Source organism: Hippocampus guttulatus, chromosome 12 (genome assembly GCF_054856545.1).
Source record: "Hippocampus guttulatus isolate MCC_2025c chromosome 12, RoL_Hgut_1.0, whole genome shotgun sequence".
NCBI lineage: Eukaryota > Metazoa > Chordata > Actinopteri > Syngnathiformes > Syngnathidae > Hippocampus > Hippocampus guttulatus.
The window spans coordinates 17,466,402-17,484,648 of NC_141272.1; the positions used below are offsets into that span (position 1 = coordinate 17,466,402).

General features: G+C 44.9%; 1 protein-coding gene across 2 annotated transcripts in view; it reads right to left on the reverse strand.

The window, feature by feature from the left end:
* The window catches only part of nlk2 (nemo-like kinase, type 2), a 29,499-nt gene extending 11,631 nt beyond the window's left edge, over positions 1–17,868 (reverse strand). For both annotated transcript variants that reach the window (XR_015102406.1, XM_086124759.1), the window contains exons 1-7: positions 16,189–17,868; positions 9,294–9,423; positions 7,768–7,823; positions 3,004–3,110; positions 2,739–2,824; positions 1,656–1,865; positions 630–731 (exon numbers count right to left, since the gene is read on the reverse strand). Coding sequence is in view for 1 of the 2 variants with exons in the window: in XM_086124759.1 (XP_085980885.1) it covers positions 630–731; positions 1,656–1,865; positions 2,739–2,824; positions 3,004–3,110; positions 7,768–7,823; positions 9,294–9,423; positions 16,189–16,661 (1,164 nt within the window). In the remaining variant the exon portion in view is untranslated. The remainder of the gene's footprint in view (positions 1–629; positions 732–1,655; positions 1,866–2,738; positions 2,825–3,003; positions 3,111–7,767; positions 7,824–9,293; positions 9,424–16,188) is intronic.
* Between the last annotated feature and the right edge of the window lie 379 nt (positions 17,869–18,247).

The following is an 18,247-nucleotide window of genomic DNA, read 5'->3' on the forward strand; positions in this document are numbered from 1 at the left end:
TGTTGAATTTTGATTATGGGTGGAAGAAAGAATAGATTCTGAACCCAATACACAAAGAAAATCGGGTTAATTTTGAGCTTGATTTCCCTCTTCCCACCAAAGTCACAAAAGGTCTCATTATCTCATCATTTGATGTCTGCTAGACTTCTAGTTGGGAGACAAGACTTTCGATCATTGGTAGGGATCGGAATGTGTGTGTGTGTGTGTGTGTGTGTGTGTGTGTGTGTGTGTGTGTGTGTGTGTGTGTGTGTGTGTGTGTGTGTGTGTGTGTGTGCTTTGTTGGTCTGGAGTAAACCACAAACAATCAGTCATGGGGGGGGGGGTATCTCATGGTTAAAGAATTGGTTAAGTTCAAAGTTAAAATTTGGACATCTGTATCGCTGGCCATAGGACACTGCGAGACAGATTTAAATTATGATGAGTAATTTAAGAAATCGAAATAATATTCAAATAACTGAAAATCGTGGAGCAGCGCCCTCCCTGAACTGTTGTGCATTGGTCTTGTGGTACAGCTTGAGGTGTAATGTCATTCATTGTTCAAGTGTGCAAAGGTCATCAGCAAAACAAAGGCGTCGTGACAACTCAGCATGACGGACAGAAAAACACATTTTTCGGAGCAAATTGATTACCTGTTTGTTCGGTCCTCTGAGAATGTGTGCACGAGCTCCTTCGCACGCTGTCCTCATCGCCTCCATCGAAGGAGTCCCCAACAAGTCAGTGATCAAGTCCAGCTATTGAGCGACCAAGCAATGTGTTAAAACAAGGGCATCTAAATATTAGATAGCTGTGCCTGGCTCAAACCACAAGTGAGATGATGAATTTACTCAAAATGGTTTTACACAGAATCTAGAAAAGTTAATTCTTTATTTAACCTTTGCATGTATCCTGTAACCTGATAACATGATCAAATGTCCACTGTAGTAACCTCTGTCCCTGAAAGTGTTTAGCCATATAAAAGAAGTGTGTCCAATTATTGATCGCTCTTGTCTTTGAAATTTGGAGTCCAGGCAGAGTTACTTCCTGTACCTCATTGGAGAATGCCGTTTGAAGGTCCAATATATTGCTCTGCACCCTGACTGATCTTCCTTTTGAGAAGTGATTTCAATAAGGTTAAGGGTTTGGGGGGGGGGGGGGGGGGGGGGGGGGGATGGGGCCCACACCATGAGATTTTTTTCCACTTTTTACCCAGAGTGGCTAAAGCTTCTATCGTCCTTTTGAGACCTTTGCATCCACTGTTGAAAAATAGTCTTCATGCATTTCTGGGCCCATTGCAAACATTTCTCCTTGTGAGACTTGGTAACAGGTGGCCAAAATACAGCTTCATGCATGACACCAAGACATCAGCAGCTTCAGTGTTACTGTGGCCCTTTATCAATTGCTCTTTCAATACTGACAGAAAGGTTCCTTCAGAAGCTTTGATCAGAATAAACCACTTGTCTCCACTGAGTCACACGCAACATTTTTAACTGTCCACGGACATCGGTTTTCTTCAAGTGTCGATTTGTAGGAACGAGCCCATCAGTAATGAATTGGTAACGCTCACCAGGGAAGCAATCAAATCAAATGGGAGAAGCCTATGCAATTGTTTATTTAAGTAAAATGTTGTATGGATAATAATTAGCTGAACAGTGTGTATATTCAGTTCCACTGTTTACCTGCTGGATGGGACTCTGGGCTTGAAAGAGAATTCTTCGCCCCAGCAGCTCAGCAAAGATACACCCAACAGACCAGATATCAATGGAGTTGGAGTAGTGGCGGCTCCCCATGAGGATTTCTGGTGCTCGGTAGTATTGCGTCACCACTTCCTGAGTCATGTGCCGCGACTCATCAGTCTCTTCCACTCGTGCCAGGCCAAAATCACAGATCTGAAACAGAATGATTCAAAGTTTCTATTCCAGCGCCATATAAATCAGCATGTATTGTATTGTATTATTTTTGCTGTTGACTGAAAACATTTGGATTTCAAACAATCAAACAGATTCCAGGTTTTCACATCTGATTCTGATTCTCAAGCTAAGGTAATTGTTTGTAAACAGCAAAAGTAATTCATTCATTCATTTTCCGAACCGCTTTATCATCACTAGAGTCAAAAGTGATACAACAGAAATGAAAGAGAGAAGACATTTAATTACAAGGGGCGGCACGGTGGGTGACTGGATAGCATGTCGGCCTCACAGTGCAGAGGTGGAAGTTTCGATTCCGGCTCTGGAATTCCTGTGTCGACTTTGCATGTTCTCCCAGCGCCTGCGTACGTTTTCTCCGAGTGCCCCGGTTTACTCCCACATTCCAAAAATATGCATGACAGGTTAATGGAACACTCAAAATTGTCCCATGGTGTTATTTTTAAGGGCAAATGAGTGCCCTGCAATTGGCTGGCAACCAGTTCAGGGTGTACCCCGCCTACTGCCCAAAGACAACTGGCTCATATCTACTTTTGGGCAAATTAGAGCGTGGCCTACCTATTCTTCTTGGCAGTAAGTGGTTTGCATCATCTGGTGTGTCCCCAAAATAAACAACCACAAGCAAAAAATGTGGTTATGTCAATGGGACACATCCTTAAGTTATTTATCTGATCTGGGAGAAAGCAGTACAGGTACCTGGAAATAAAACCTGAGCTATTGATCTCCCACTTTCATCTTCAATGTCAAACTCAAATGAGCTCAGCGTACAGCAAAAACAACAGAACTGGCCTTACTGTGCCTTGTCTTTTATAATGATTGTATCGCACTGCCACACACCTTTAGCACACAGTTGCTGTTGACCAAGAGATTCCCAGGTTTAATGTCTCGGTGAAGAATGCCAGCCGAATGAAGGTACTTCAATCCTGGTGATAATTAAACAAGAATGGCAAGTTAAAACAGATTCAAAGTACAGTATTTAAAAGCACCCACACAACATGCTATGTCTAGAAGACCCCCCCCCCCCCAAATGTTAATCAATAACCTCAATAGCCAGTAAGTTAGACCATAACAAACAACAAAAAACCTGACTGGAAAATCTTACCTCGTAGAATCTGATAGAGAAAAACCTTGGCGTGGTCTGAGCTCAAGGGCTGTGGTGACACAATGATCTTATGGAGGTCACTTTGCATCAGTTCAGTCACTACGTATCTGGCCAATGGGAAGTTAAGTCAAAATAGAAAACGAAACCCAATAGCATAAAAGATGAAGACAGCCAAGCCTTTATTATCAGAATCAGGATCATCTTTCTTGGCCAAGTATTTGAGGATAAACACAAGGAATTTGCCTCCTGTAGTATAGGCTACACTAGCATTGCAATAACAAATAACTACAATAAACAAAGACATGATGTAAGTATCGAAAGACTTTTCTTCATGTCCGGGTACCATTGTGCCATAGTACCACTCAATGACAGCTGCGTGACAATGTGCAGAGTCATGGAATAGAGATAAAGTGAATACTGGTGCAATATACAATGACAGTTGGGCAGTTGGTGCGGATAATCAATGCACCATTTTTTAAATGACCAGTAGCGGTAATTGTCGTACAACTTTAGATGTGTAACTATACAGAAAGTCCTTGAGCGCTTTAAAGTGTCTGGTGCTGTGGAATATTAATTAATGACAATTGTTCAAGTCTGTAGAGAGCTGGAGCTACAATGATCAGTGCGGTCGTACTGTTCCACAGTGGTGTGCAAAAATGGAAAGAGCCACTATAGATTTGAGTTACCGTTTAGAATTCGGCCAGCCATCCATCCATCCATCCATCTTCTACCGCTTATCCGGGGCCGGGTCGCGGGGGCAACAGCTTTAGCAGGGAAGCCCAGACTTCCCTCTCCCTAGCTACTTCTTCCAGCTCTCCCCGGGGGATCCCGAGGCGTTCCCAGGCCAGCTGGGTGACATAGTCACTCCAGCGTGTCCTGGGTCTTCCTCGGGGTCTCCTCCCGGTGGGACATGCCCGGAACACCTCACCAGGGAGGCGTTCAGGAGGCATCCGAATCAGATGCCCAAGCCACCTCATCTGGCTCCTCTCGATGTGGAGGAGAAGCGGCTCGACTCTGAGCCCCTCCCGGATGACCGAGCTTCTCACCTTATCTCTAAGGGAGAGCCCGGACACCCTGCGGAGAAAACTCATTTCGGCCGCTTGTATCCGGGATCTCGTTCTTTCGGTCACGACCCATAGCTCGTGACCATAGATGAGGGTTGGAACGTAGATCGACCGGTAAATTGAGAGCTTCGCCCTTTGGCTCAGCTCCTTCTTCACCACGACAGACCGATACAACGTCCGCATCACAGCAGACGCTGCACCGATCCGCCTGTCGATCTCCCGCTCCCTCCTGCCCTCACTCGTGAACAAGACCCCAAGATACTTAAACTCCTCCACTTGGGGCAAGATCTCTCCCCCGACCCGGAGGGGGCACTCCACCCTTTTCCGACTGAGGACCATGGTTTCAGATTTGGAGGTGCTGATTTTCATCCCAACCGCTTCACACTCAGCTGCGAAACGCTCCAGTGAGAGTTGGAGAGCCCCGTTTGAAGGAGCCAACAGCACCACATCATCTGCAAAAAGCAGGGATGCAATACTGAGGCCACCAAAACGGACGCCCTCAACGCTTCGGCTGCGCCTAGAAATTCTGTCCATAAAGATTATGAACAGAATCGGCGACAAAGGGCACCCTTGGCGGAGTCCTACCCTCACTGGAAACGATTCCGACTTACTGCCGGCAATGCGAACCAAACTCTGACATCGGTGGTATAGTGACCGAATAGCCCGTATCAGGGGGTTCGGTACCCCATACCCACGAAGCACCCCCCACAGAACTCCCCGAGGGACACGGTCAAACGCCTTCTCCAAGTCCACAAAACACATGTAGACTGGTTGGGCGAATTCCCACATACCCTCGAGGACCCTGCTAAGGGTGTAGAGCTGGTCCACTGTTCCACGGCCGGGACGAAAACCACACTGCTCCTCCTCAATCTGAGGCTCGACTTCCTGACGGACCCTCCTCTCCAGCACCCCTGAATAGACCTTACCAGGGAGGCTGAGGAGTGTGATCCCTCTGTAGTTGGAACACACCCTCCGGTCCCCCTTTTTAAAAAGAGGGACTACCACCCCGGTCTGCCAATCCAGAGGCACTCTCCCCGTTGACCACGCGATGTTGCAGAGGCGTGTCAACCAGGACAGCCCCACAACATCCAGAGCCTTGAGGAACTCCGGGCGGATCTCATCCACCCCTGGGGCCCTGCCACCGAGGAGCTTTTTAACCACATCGGTGACTTCAACCACAGAGATAGGAGAGCCCACCTCAGGGTCCTCAGACTCTGCTTCCTCCAAGGAAGACGTGTTGGAGGAGTTGAGGAGGTCTTCGAAGTACTCTGCCCACCGGTTCACAACGTCCCGAGTCGAAGTCAGCAGTGCCCCATCCCCACTGTACACAGTGTTAGTGGTGCACTGCTTCCCCCTCCTGAGACGTCGGATGGTGGACCAGAATTTCCTCGAAGCCGTCCGGAAGTCGGCTTCCATGGCCTCACCGAACTCTTCCCACGCTCGGGTTTTTGCCTCGGCGACCACCGAAGCTGCGTTCCGCTTGGCCAGTCGATACCCGTCAGCTGCCTCTGGGGTCCCACAGGCCATAAAGGCTCGATAGGACTCCTTCTTCAGCTTGACGGCATCCCTTACTGCTGGTGTCCACCAGCGAGTACGGGGGTTGCCGCCACGACAGGCACCAACCACCTTACGGCCACAACTCAGATTGGCCGCCTCAACAATAGAGGCACGGAACATGGTCCACTCGGACTCAATGTCCCCCGTCTCCCCCGGAACATGGGAAAAGCTCTGTCGGAGGTGGGAGTTGAAACTCCTTCTGACAGGGGATTCTGCCAGACGCTCCCAACAAACCCTCACAATACGTTTGGGTCTGCCAGGACGGACCGGCATCTTCCCCCACCATCGGAGCCTACTCACCACCAGGTGGTGATCAGTTGACAGCTCCGCCCCTCTCTTCACCCGAGTGTCCAAAACATGCGGCCGCAAATCCGATGATACAACCACAAGGTCGATCATCGAACTACGGCCTAGGGTGTCCTGGTGCCAAGTGCACATATGGACACCCTTATGTTTGAACAAGGTGTTCGTTATGGACAATCCGTGGCGAGCACAGAAGTCCAATAACAAAACACCACTCGAGTTCTGATCGGGGGGGCCGTTCCTCCCAATCACGCCCCTCCAGGTCTCACTGTCATTGCCCACGTGAGCATTGAAGTCCCCCAGCAGAACAAGGGAGTCCCCAGCAGGAGTACTCTCCAGCACACCCTCCAAGGACTCCAAAAAGGGTGGGTATGCTGAGCTGCCGTTTGGTGCATATGCACAAACAACAGTCAGGACCCGTTCCCCCACCCGAAGGCGGAGGGAAGCAACCCTCTCGTCTACCGGTGTGAACCCCAATGTACAGGCACTGAGCCGGGGGGCAATGAGTATGCCCACACCTGCTCTGCGCCTCTCACCATGAGCAACTCCAGAGTGGAAGAGAGTCCAACCCCTCTCGAGAGAACTAGTACCAGAACCCAGGCTGTGTGTGGAGGCAAGTCCGACTATATCCAGTCGGAGCTTCTCTACCTCACACACCAGCTCGGGCTCCTTCCCTGCCAGAGAGGTGACATTCCATGTCCCAAGAGCTAGCTTCTGCAGCCGAGAATCGGACCGCCAGGGTCCCTGCCTTTGGCTGCCGCCCAGCTCGCATTGCACCCGACCCCTTTGACCCCTCCCACGGGTGGTGAGACCATGAGAAGGGGGACCCACGTTGCCTCTTCGGGCTGAGCCCGGCCGGGCCCCATGGGTGTAGGCCCGGCCACCAGGCGCTCGCCAACGAGCCCCACCTCCAGGCCTGGCTCCAGAGGGGGGCCCCGGTGACCCGCGTCCGGGCAAGGGAAACTGAGATCCTTTAATTTTTTTCATCATAAGGGGTCTTGGAGCCGTGCGACAAATACAATCAATTCAAGTCCAACTGTGATGTGGGAACTCACTCTTCCCAAGCTCACGGTAGACTGGAGCAAGTGCTGTCACCCTCTGAGTCAGTCAGACTCTTGTCTCTTGCCAGACACCAATTTCTTCAATCAGGTCAAAATGACACTAACATAGTTACCCGGAGTATTGACAGGAGAGGATGTGATTACGTTGAGCACTTCGGAGCAAATCAAAAGCGCAACCGTTATCAAAATGTTAGACAATCCTGTGTGTGAAAATGATTTTGCATATTGGTAGTGTGTCCTCCCTCTTCCCCAAGGAGCACAGAGAGGCATGCATGGGTAGAGCTTTTCATCAAATACAACATCCCCCTTGCTGGAGCCGCTGCAGTGCAGAGGATTTTCTTAAATCCCCAATTGTTTTTTGCCGTTTATAGTCTTTTAGCATCGCTTCAACGGTACCTCTGCATCGTGATAATATCAAGGTAGCATTGATTGATGATTAGGAGGTCATATTAATGCACACACCGCAGCACTCAATTGGATTACCTTCTGAATACTACATTTTAGATTTTAAGATATTTATTTACATGAAATTACTGAAAAGCAAAGTGTCAGCAGTCAGTCACGTGTGACAGATGCTGGAACTAATGCAAAAGCTTAAACCTAAGGAGGATCGCATCAGTTAAGTTGGACTTTACGCTCTTCTATGAAGTCAATATTAGAAGACGTTCAAGGAAGAGACAAAACACAAACCCGTTGTGGTTAGCTCTGTTCGATATCCTCCTTAAAATGTCAGTTTGAGCAACAGACAAGACTAAGGCAATTGTAAATGTGAAGGATACATTTCTTCAAAGTAGTCAATGTGTGGAGGTTGCAGAATGTCAAGAGCAGAGAGAACCTGAGGAGAGAGCATTAACATAGTTGAGACCACATCTGCATCACTGCTTCACTGTACGTGCAGTGATTGGATCCAAACCTCCTATTAAAACCGATACTCTGATTCTGATATTTTATCGTCAGCAATAACTATAATGTAAAAGAATGTATAACATTTTTTGCATTCACACTGACATAATTCTTGCGAAGACATTCATCATCAAGACTGATCTGATCATTTCACACACACAACACACAGACACACACACACAGACGACAGCAGCAGTAAGAAGACATATGTAGATTTTCTTGTTTGTGTAATAGTCTGTGGGTTCTCTCACATTTAAAAAAAGATTCATAGGTTGACCGGGCTTGAGATGAAAAGGAACTGTGCTAGCTCAGGTAAAGTTTATAATTCTATACAGTATAACTGTGTGGTAATTGGTTCATTCTGAAGCAGCTACTGTACATCCACAAATACAAAAGGGGAGCACACCTGTACATGAGTGTCATCAAGAACTTGTGTTGATCATTTATGATTTTTTATTAGACATCTACATTATCGGCCTTCTGATAGCAGGTATGCTGCAGTTTTGGTGTTAGCAGTTTCCCGTTCTATCGCAAAATCCAACCGACGGGAGCAGCTTTATTGGAAGTGAAGAAGCTGCCGGTCATTCTCGATGGTCTAGCGCGAATGTCCAACACTCAGACTCAAGCGGTGACTGAGCTCAACCGCAATTGCGGTTCTGGAGCGTCTCCGTACGATCGACAACAACATGGAGAAGTTGGAATTCTCGCTTCGAAAAGGAATTGAGGATTTGGCTGATCGGCGCCAGTGAAGGGATACAGCCACGGACTCAAGGCCACCTGAAATTGTTGGCGGCCGTCCCTCCAAAACAAACAACGCTATTTGGACCCCTTTCCCCTGGATGGAAGGTATGCACGGAAGCTAGTGCCCCCACCATCACCCCCTCCTTCTCGGCCATGGACTGATAAGACAGGACTGTCTTCATGAGCAGACCGTGACGAAGCAGCTGCGGCCTGTTCACGCATACACAACCAGACAATCACACGCGCATACACATCCTTATCATCACCGTCTTCATCGTTCCTATTCTTTTCCCCCGCGACGTGGAATGATCTGCAGAGCGCTCGGTGGACCGTGCAGCTGGCCGCACGGGCCGCGTCGCCCCTCCCCCCTTCCCCTCCCCCTTCCCATTCATCCGCCCCCTCATTACATGTTATGTCTTGTGACTTGTTGTAACTGTCATATGCTTATTTATGTGCTAGGGTCTTTTTTTTATCCTGGAATTAAATGATCCTCAGAAGAGGAGTTCGAGCGTGGTTTTTTTCCCCTCTCCCTACCTAGTGGTTTCCTTTCTGAACTCTGACTGTAAATTTCCCCATTGCGGGACAAATAAAGGATATCTTAATCTTAATTTTTCCCTGTTCTGTTTGATGTCATGTTTGAATTAAATATGCAAGTACTCACATTTTCATGTTTAAAGAAACATAGCATCTTCAGTTCTCGAAACACCCTCTTGCAGGAAACAAGGTTTTGGAAGACATTGGGCATCTTTTTCAGGGCGACTCGCTTTCCATCTCTGGGATCTGTGACTGACCTGAGGGAAGAGTACAAAAGTTATTGAGTAATAATCATTTTCGTGAACAGCAATCATCGATTTACATTTCATTTCAATGACCGTATTTATAATCAACCATCGGGACTGATGATAGAGAGCAAGGCTGCATGATCAAAAAAAGAACAAACATCCTCACATCTGAAGTTAAGCATCATGGTTCTATGGGGTCAATAATGTACTGTGTTCCACTCTAGCCATTTCATGAAGGAATGGGTTGAGGCTTTTTTTTTAACTTCCTGTGGGTGGAAGAGGAGTCATGCAGCCTTGGTTTAAAAAATGGTCAGGTTTGAACACCTTTCCACTGATGAGTCAAACAAGATTTAAATCCAGGGATATCGAGACTGAAGCCTTGTGAGGAGCACAGTAGGGCTAAGTAAGAGCATTTACACTGAGCCCCTCTCAAAGCATCCTTCAGTAAACCTTCTCAAATAGGATCAGTCAAGGAAAACAGATGGCACAGGAATGAAAATCCCTGCCTGTACCAAGACTGCCACTCAAACATCTCTCAGAAGTGCCAAGACCAGTCGAAGGAAGCATGCAAACTTATCGTGCAGCCATACTTGCACGTTAGGTTCCTTTTTTGGGGGGTCATTGAACTGGTTTTCACTGCAATCGGCTCATTGAATTTAGAGGAGTATAAAACTCAAAACTAATTATATTTTGCCATTTTCAATTGTGACTACAATTGTCAAAGAAAACTGTTTCATCGATGTCAATGTTAGAGCTACACCTGTTGTGAAAGCGCAATATAAAGATGTACAGTATATCATCCAATCCTATCATGGATAAATAAATAAAATGTGGCTAAAACAAAACCTATTGACCAACAATAACAGGGGCACCGACAGATATTTGAGGCCAACCACTGATGTGCTTTCTGAGAGCCCCGGTCAGTTGTGGGCAACTTCAAATAATTATCACCAGCAGCATAATACTTGTACTATAACCATGGCCTTTACGCCCAATTTCAAGGTTGCCTAATATAAAGTAGAACCTCAAAGATTGAGCGCAATACCTTCCTGGATTCTTGTTGCTACAACATCAATTGACTTCATCATCAAAGGTGTATTTGGAACATGTGCATCACCTGAAGTGATGTAGACTCTTGCTTCGTCCCTCAGTCACGGTTTCAAAATATTAAGGCAAATTTAAATTTTAGTCTTTTAAAAAATTTTAATTCCAAGACTCGAACGAATGCACAAGTCAAAAAATGTAATGTTTTTAGCATTTGGCCTAAATTATACCTATACATTTCAAAATTAAGAAAGTAAACATTGTTTATTAGTAATTTTTAGGTTTTGATTTTGTTTGGGGTTTTTTTTTTTTGTTTGTTTTATGTTTGCAGGGCATTAGTTCCGTTCGGCATTTTTCCCCATAATACCATGGGGTAGGCGCATATACAAGTCAATACCCTGTAGCTATATGATGTCAACAATCAAATGACCCTGTTAAGGTATGGCTCCCTTGATACACAGAGAAATTACCTGCAAGTTTTGTTGTATTTTATTTTTTAAGCAAAATTTAAAAGGGAATTACTATAATACGTTCTGTGCAGCCCCAATAGTCCAAATATGATATTCTGATTAAAATAAGAATGGAATATGCGTTTAGCAGGAAAAGCCACCCATTTTTGACCATCTCAGGGAGCGGCCATTTTACCACTTGCTGTTTACTGAAAAATGACATCCCAGTTGCTCAGAGCCCAGGTAGCACCTTGCGTTGCGAGCATTTTAGCATGCAACATAAGAATAGTCAGGTCATGGTTGTGTGTTCATGATCTTAGACCAGCTGAGTAGGAATACGACAAATAGTCAGTAGGACAGGTTTTGGAAGTGTCAAAAGATCTAAAATGAAGACACAGGTGTCAAACTCAAGGCCCAGGGGCCAGATCTGGCCCGCCACATAATTTTATGTGCCTCCCCCACTCCGAAAGAAAATCATGTGTCAACTTGCACAATCCTTGCTAAAAAAAAATGTACCGAAATGTCAAATTGTCATGTGTAATAAATGACATTGAGATTTCACAATAATTTTGTTACCCTTAGAAGAAATAATGTGATAATGAGATTAAACATCATAACGTGGCCCGCAACAAAAATGAGTTTGACACCCCTGCCTGAAGAGGAAACAGTTGAAATGGGAAACTATATTAAATTGAATATTTCAGTGTCTAGATTGAGTCCCTTGTTAGATCAAAATCTTCAAGAAGGCACTTAATTACTTTATGTAGCTCAATTTTCGAGAATTGGTGAGAAACAATATTAAAAAGTATTTGTGGAAAATATTATATTAGCCACCTAACTTAAACTGTCTGAAATTTTTGAGTGAATTGATTTGCGGTCACCTGTTTCCATGGGCCATTGCTTTCATTAAAAGAGCCGCTTTAGAGCGGTGTGACGCGCAAATTGACGTAAGCATCACGATTACTATTTTACCGCTGTAGTCGCGATTTTTTTTAAACACTTTTATTAAAGCAACGGCTTGATAAAAAAAAAAATTCAAATAGATTGAAACAAGCTCTCCCATCAGAAACAAGCTCTGGTAGGACACCGCCATTTTCAAGCGTATAAATGATGACGTCACTACGCATTAACTTCCAGACAGTGCATGCACAGAGCGGAGAAAACAAGCATTCGCTAGCGATGGCCACTCTGACGATCTTTTTTTTTTCTTTTCCTTTGTAGAATTCGTAAATACTGTACCTCAATGTGTGACGGGTGTTATAAATTAGCTTTCAGACAGTGATTTCTTAATATTTGGTAGCCCTGCCCTTTCACAGTTTTGCTTTTCAGTGGGTCAGTTTGAAGTGTGAAATAAACATTTTAAATACGAAACAGCTTCTTCAAAGCCTTGCCCATGTATAGTTGCATGGCGAGCAAAAGACACGAGGCGCTTGCCGAGATTTTGTGTGGCATAGTAGGGCTAAATCTAAATACTAACAAACGGTACAATTAGAAATAATTTAACATACAATGCTTCACCAAAAAATGCACTTTCTGAACAAATATCAGTATTTGTCAATGGACGCTACAGCTCCTTGTTTACTTTCAAATTTACCTTGTAGCAGACATGTGACGTCATGCATGCTGTGATCATGACCTCTGAACCACTTATGAAAGGACACTTTGATTCTCTCCTTTTTCATCAATAACCGCTTCAACAACAAAGTGCATGGAATAAATGGAATAGTTACGCTTGTCGACATTTTATGTGATACAATGCGTTCTGTCGTATCATTATTAAATGTTCTGGAAAGGGATGTGTTATAGCTGCAGCTCAAAGTGCTGAATAAATAAAGGTGTATTATAACCCAGAACGCCTTATGGATGAAAATATTTTAAAATTGACCCAGTCATTGATATTGTGCCGAACAACACTGTGCGCCTAATGGCCCATAAAATACAGAATGGATAAATTGGTCAACTGTAGCAATTTGGGGAATTTTACTTTACTTTTCCCATTGGCAATAACTGTTCGGTGAGTATGTAGCCTACATTTTCACAAACATAACCAACATAAAAAGCATAAAATACATCTTAATTTATTAGAGCGCTTTCACAACAGCTGCAGATGAAACAAAGCGTTTTACACAACATATAAAAATATTAACAATAAAACAACACAACACATAAAACATTGACAATACAATCTAGTATAACCATAATTATTTCTATATACGCCTTGTTGATTTAAGTAGTTATAGATGAGTGGAGGAGAGACTCAATCTTGTCATACATATCTACTAAAGAGGTCCAAGGAATTAAATGTATATACTCGCTTTGCAAAGAAAAATTTGGGCTCAAACGGTCTAAGTGGCCCAACAAAAATCCCATCACCGTTTTGTTGGTTACAGTGTCGTGATTGTGTTATGTTACCACGAGAATCACCAAGCGATTTTTTCCCCAGATTATTTTATTTTGAAATTTGAGACTATTTACAACCATAAATTCCCATTTAGGTGTAAACAGTTTTAGAGACTTTTGATAGATTGACTTAAGACAATTTAATGCCAAATAAGGGCTTGTGGGAACCCTACTCTGACCACAGATTGTATGTTAGACAAACGTTTTTTTCATAGAATGCTGAAATGATTCTGACCTTTTCGGGGAGGAAAAAGGAAGGCATACAACCATGCCCCAACTTGGATCTTCAAAGGGGAATATGTGGCTACCACAGCAGGGAACCTTTTCTGAATTCGTAATAAATAATCATTTCTACTCACAATATAGCCAATGACCACATCAATAACTATTGGCACATCTAACAATCTTTTTGGTTTGAAACACCACCACAATTGATGCAAAATCAAACGAACAAGATGCGCTTTCACTGTGTAGACTTTCAGCTTTAATTTGAAGGTATTTACTCTGTACAACCAAATCAGTTAAATGGTGACTTTTAAGGGACCCCCACTTTTTAAGGGACCAAAAGTAATGAGACCATTCGCTATTCAGCTGTCCCATGGCCAGTCGGGCATGTTGTGTTGCTAATGGAATTGGTTCCCTTCCATTTAGAGATGATGTGACTGCTGACACAGGCCCCAGGATGAATTCTGAAATTTCGGGCAATATTATGTGGTCATATTTAGTCAAATTCTTCAGAATTCATTGGATGGTCTTTCACAGTGCAGATGAACAATGATCCCAAGCATATTGAACATGAATTTTACAGGACCATTTGATTAAAACCGCCTGTCTGATATTACATGATGTATTTTTTCCAGTGCAAAGGGCTTTCTTGCATAAAAATTATTGAAGTACGAAAAAAAAAAAACATTGCTCAACATGAAACCAACACTAAGTGCAATAACTCATTTTGCGCAAGGGAGGGTGGTTCAACTTACTCAAAATGTTTGTAGGATTCAGGTGCAATGTTTGTCCATGTCATGCCAAATCCCCCCAAAATTATGAGGCCTACTCACAGTGACAGTATAAGACTTGGTGCAAGTGCCACCACACCATGTCTGCCATTTAGGAGGGAATGCTGATATTACAACTTAAAACTACACAGCCGACAAATAGTGCAAAACTGCGTAGGACCGACGCATTCTTTTTTTTTTTTTTTTTTTGTAAATCCCACAAATTCCCCCCCCCCCAAAAATGCAGATAAACCTAAAAAAAACAGGGTGTTGCCCCCCCCCCCACACACACACACAAAACAAAACATTTAGAAAATCTGAGTGCGGCAAATAAGTGAACCCGCTGAGCTGTGACTATGCAGGGGTCAACTGCTGTCGAGGACACATGCTTGCGCCCCGAATGTTTTATTTTATTATTCATTTTGGAAGGGTTGGGGAATTATTCAAGGGCCCGGTCAGAGTGTGTTCCATGGGCTGCTATTTGCCCATCCCTGGTATTGATAGCACATACTTTTGCTTTTTCAGTACACTTTTTTTTCTAGGAGGACATGGTAATTTGATTGCCATTGTCTGAGAAGTAAGTATTAATTTGACAATACAGTCGACCCCTGCTTGTCGCAACGGCCAGCCTGTGAAGAAAAAAAGCCCCACACATATAATTGAGGCCTGTTATAAATGCACTGTAAGTTGGCGTCAGAAAATCCTTGAAAAAATGCAGTGAAACGACCAATAAGCGCTTTCTTAAAAAACAAGTTTTGTCGGAAAAAAGAAAATTGCAAAGATTTTTTTCTTAAATATTGGGATTAAAACAAACACGGACAGATGAATCCACGGGTGCTGAACCGCGAAAATGTGGGGGTCCACTGTTGGTTAAGTGGAAGCAAGCAGTGGTTGTAAACTCCTAGAAACATTTCTATCATTTTAGTTATTGATGATAGGGGCCCAATATGTGTAATTTCTGATAGTGGAACTTAATACCAATGTGTGATGTGTACTTGATGAAGCTCTCTGTAAAGGCCTGCTTAATAAAGTGACTTTTACATCAAAACAGTTCTTTTCAAGATGGTGCCGCAGTTGACAGCCGTCTGCAAGAGCTCTGCCTTTTTGTTGTTTTGTCTTTAGTTTTGTTATATGGTGTTTGTTGTCCTTCGTGTGGACCCGCTGTGGACTGCTTTCAGCGTTTTGGCCACGACATTGGAGAAGAATCTGTCTTTTAAGGTTGCACCTTCTCGACAGCACGCGTGCACCAGCACAAATTTTGATGGGGTGAATGTCAGTGCTATCTGACTGTTGCCGCTTGACAGCCGCGGTGCGCTAGTGTATTTTTTTTTGGGGGGGGGGGGGTTGCCTGTAATGGGCAGCATTTTTCACAGCCCCGTTTTATTCAGCGGTGTCAGTCTGTGTTCATGCAGCTGAATGGATGGCTGCTGGAGTTGAGGATGAGGATAGAGGAGCGTCAGTGTGGAGCGCGGATGCTTATTTGGAACTGAGAGTCGGGGCTTGGAATTGAAGTGGATTTACATGGGATAGGAGAAGTGAACCAATCTTTTTTTCGTCAATGGACGCTAGAGCTTGTTTACGTTCAACCTTAGCTAGTAGCAGACGTATGGGACGTTATGCACGTTTTGAGCATGACGTCTCTAAGCCACTGGTGAGAGGACACTTTGATACATTCCTTCCATCTATAACTGCTTCCAACAACAAGGCGTATGTAGGGATCGTGGTTATGATTGAATGACTGTCCATGTCTTGTGTTGTTTCATGTTACCGTATTTTGTTAATTTATGTTAACTGCTCTGTCAAACGCTTTGTTACAGCTGCAGCTGTTATGAAAGCGCAATATGAATAAAGATGTACTGTCTTGTATTGCATCAAAGGGTACTTACCAGACTACCCCAAACGCACCATAGCCAATAGGCCGGTCAGGCTCGATATCAAGCTGCTGCTGCAGGTGGTGTGTGTGCTGCTGCTGATGGTGGTGGTGGTTGTGGTGATGATGGTGAGCTTTGACAGCTGCGGCTTGAACTTGGGCTGGAGCCACAGCCGCCGCGGGCCCTGGGGCCTGTCCAGGGGCCGGAGAAGGGAAGTAAGGTTGCTGCTGACCGGGGTTGAGCATCACAGCAGCAGCAGCAGCAGCAGCAGTGGAGGTGTGCTGTTGGATGGTGTGAACGGCAGCGGCGGAGCCCGGGTGCTGCAAGTGATGCTGGCCCACGTGGTGGTGGTGATGCATGTGTGGAGGCGGGAGATGCTGCAGCTGGTGGTGGTGGTGAGGGTGATGTGCAGCCACGGCCGAGGAGCCACCATTATATGCAGCCATCATTTTTGTAACATTTGAAGCTGTTGTGCCACAAAGAGTCATTCACTAATCAAAGTCGAAGTGATGATAATGGCTACCAGGCTCCGACAGTACAATCAATGCAACTTATAGTAAACATAAAGACAGCATGACTGGGGGTTTAGATTCTCTGACTGTCTCTTTATCTACAGGGATTCCTGCCATTCTGGTTCAACAAGGATCTGGCGGAGGGAATAACGGACATGTGAAAATATGACTACACAAGTGTCTTACTTCTACCAAGACCTAAAAGCACCAGGATGTACTACCAATAAGGTAAAACCAAAATAAATAACTGAAAACAACCCGCCCACCCCTCAATAAATAAAAACGGAAGCCCTAAATGTCCCACATGATCATGTTGGCACCCCCTCCCTGCTGATTGAACTCTGCTTCCTTTCAGTGTGGTCTGATGCTTGTCACATGGGAAAACGAGCTCTCATCTTTTTGAAGTGTCCAAGTTTGCCGGACCCTCTGGTCCAGCACTGCTGCCGTTCTTGCCACCCGTGCTCCAGGCTGCCTGGAAATTGCATCTATTATTCCAAACGAAAGCCTCCCTCTTCGCGGAAGTCAGTGCAGGCCCAATAGCTACTCAGTAAACAGTGGTAATCTCCGAGCCCTAATTATCGCCGCTGATCCGGTACAGAAGAGGTGTATCCTCACCCAGGCCCCAATACGGCAGGCAGGCCCAGGCCTTGTGACCCACCTCACTCACATATTACACAGAACTACTGAACTGGGCGCCTTCGAAGACATCCTCCACATTGTGACAGCGAACAAGCACCGAGCACACGTCAAAATAGCAGGGGAGATATCCTCGCAGACGGGCTGACTGGCAACTTACTTCCCCCATCGACAGTCTTTGGCTTTTCTAACACACACGCTGTCCTCTTGGGCTCGACAAAGTTCACCCAGTCACTGGGCGGTGTTAAGAAAAAGTTTAATCCTTTAAAACGCTTGCATGGAGACTCTTGTGGCTGAAAAAGACCGCGACACTGAACCTGACAGCTCAGTGTTAGCTCCTGGGTGTCAGTGTCTCCAAATCAAAACAGTAATCCCTACGTTCTTTCGAGAACGTGTCGCGGAGTCCGGTTGTCAGCAAAGGAACGGGAAGGCAACGCGACAGAACTACACTTTTAGCCCACGACGAGTACTTGTCACCGGCATGATACGCTTTTGTACCCAGAGCGATATAATGATGATGAACACTTGATCCAACATGGTGAACCAAACCTCGGGAACTGGACAGTGAGATTATGGTGTGTGGCCAACCAATCGGTGACGGCAGAGTCATGATGTAGCCGTAATCTTCTTGATTGACACTCGAGACAACCTACGGCAGGAATGATTCCTGTGTTGTCACGTCCCTTTGAAGCATCAAGAGTTGAGCAAAGACACGACGGTTTTAGACACGGTGAACGTATCACTGACTAAATTAAGAGTCACGGGTTTTATACGTCAGTAAAATCTCTTTGATACAATGTTGACATCTATGAATGTTGAATTCAGTTGTCCACAACAACCAGTTTTCATAGATATGGAAACAGTTTACATATCTAGTAGGGCTGAGCGATTTAGAAAAATAATAGAATTGCCTTTTTTCAGTCAGT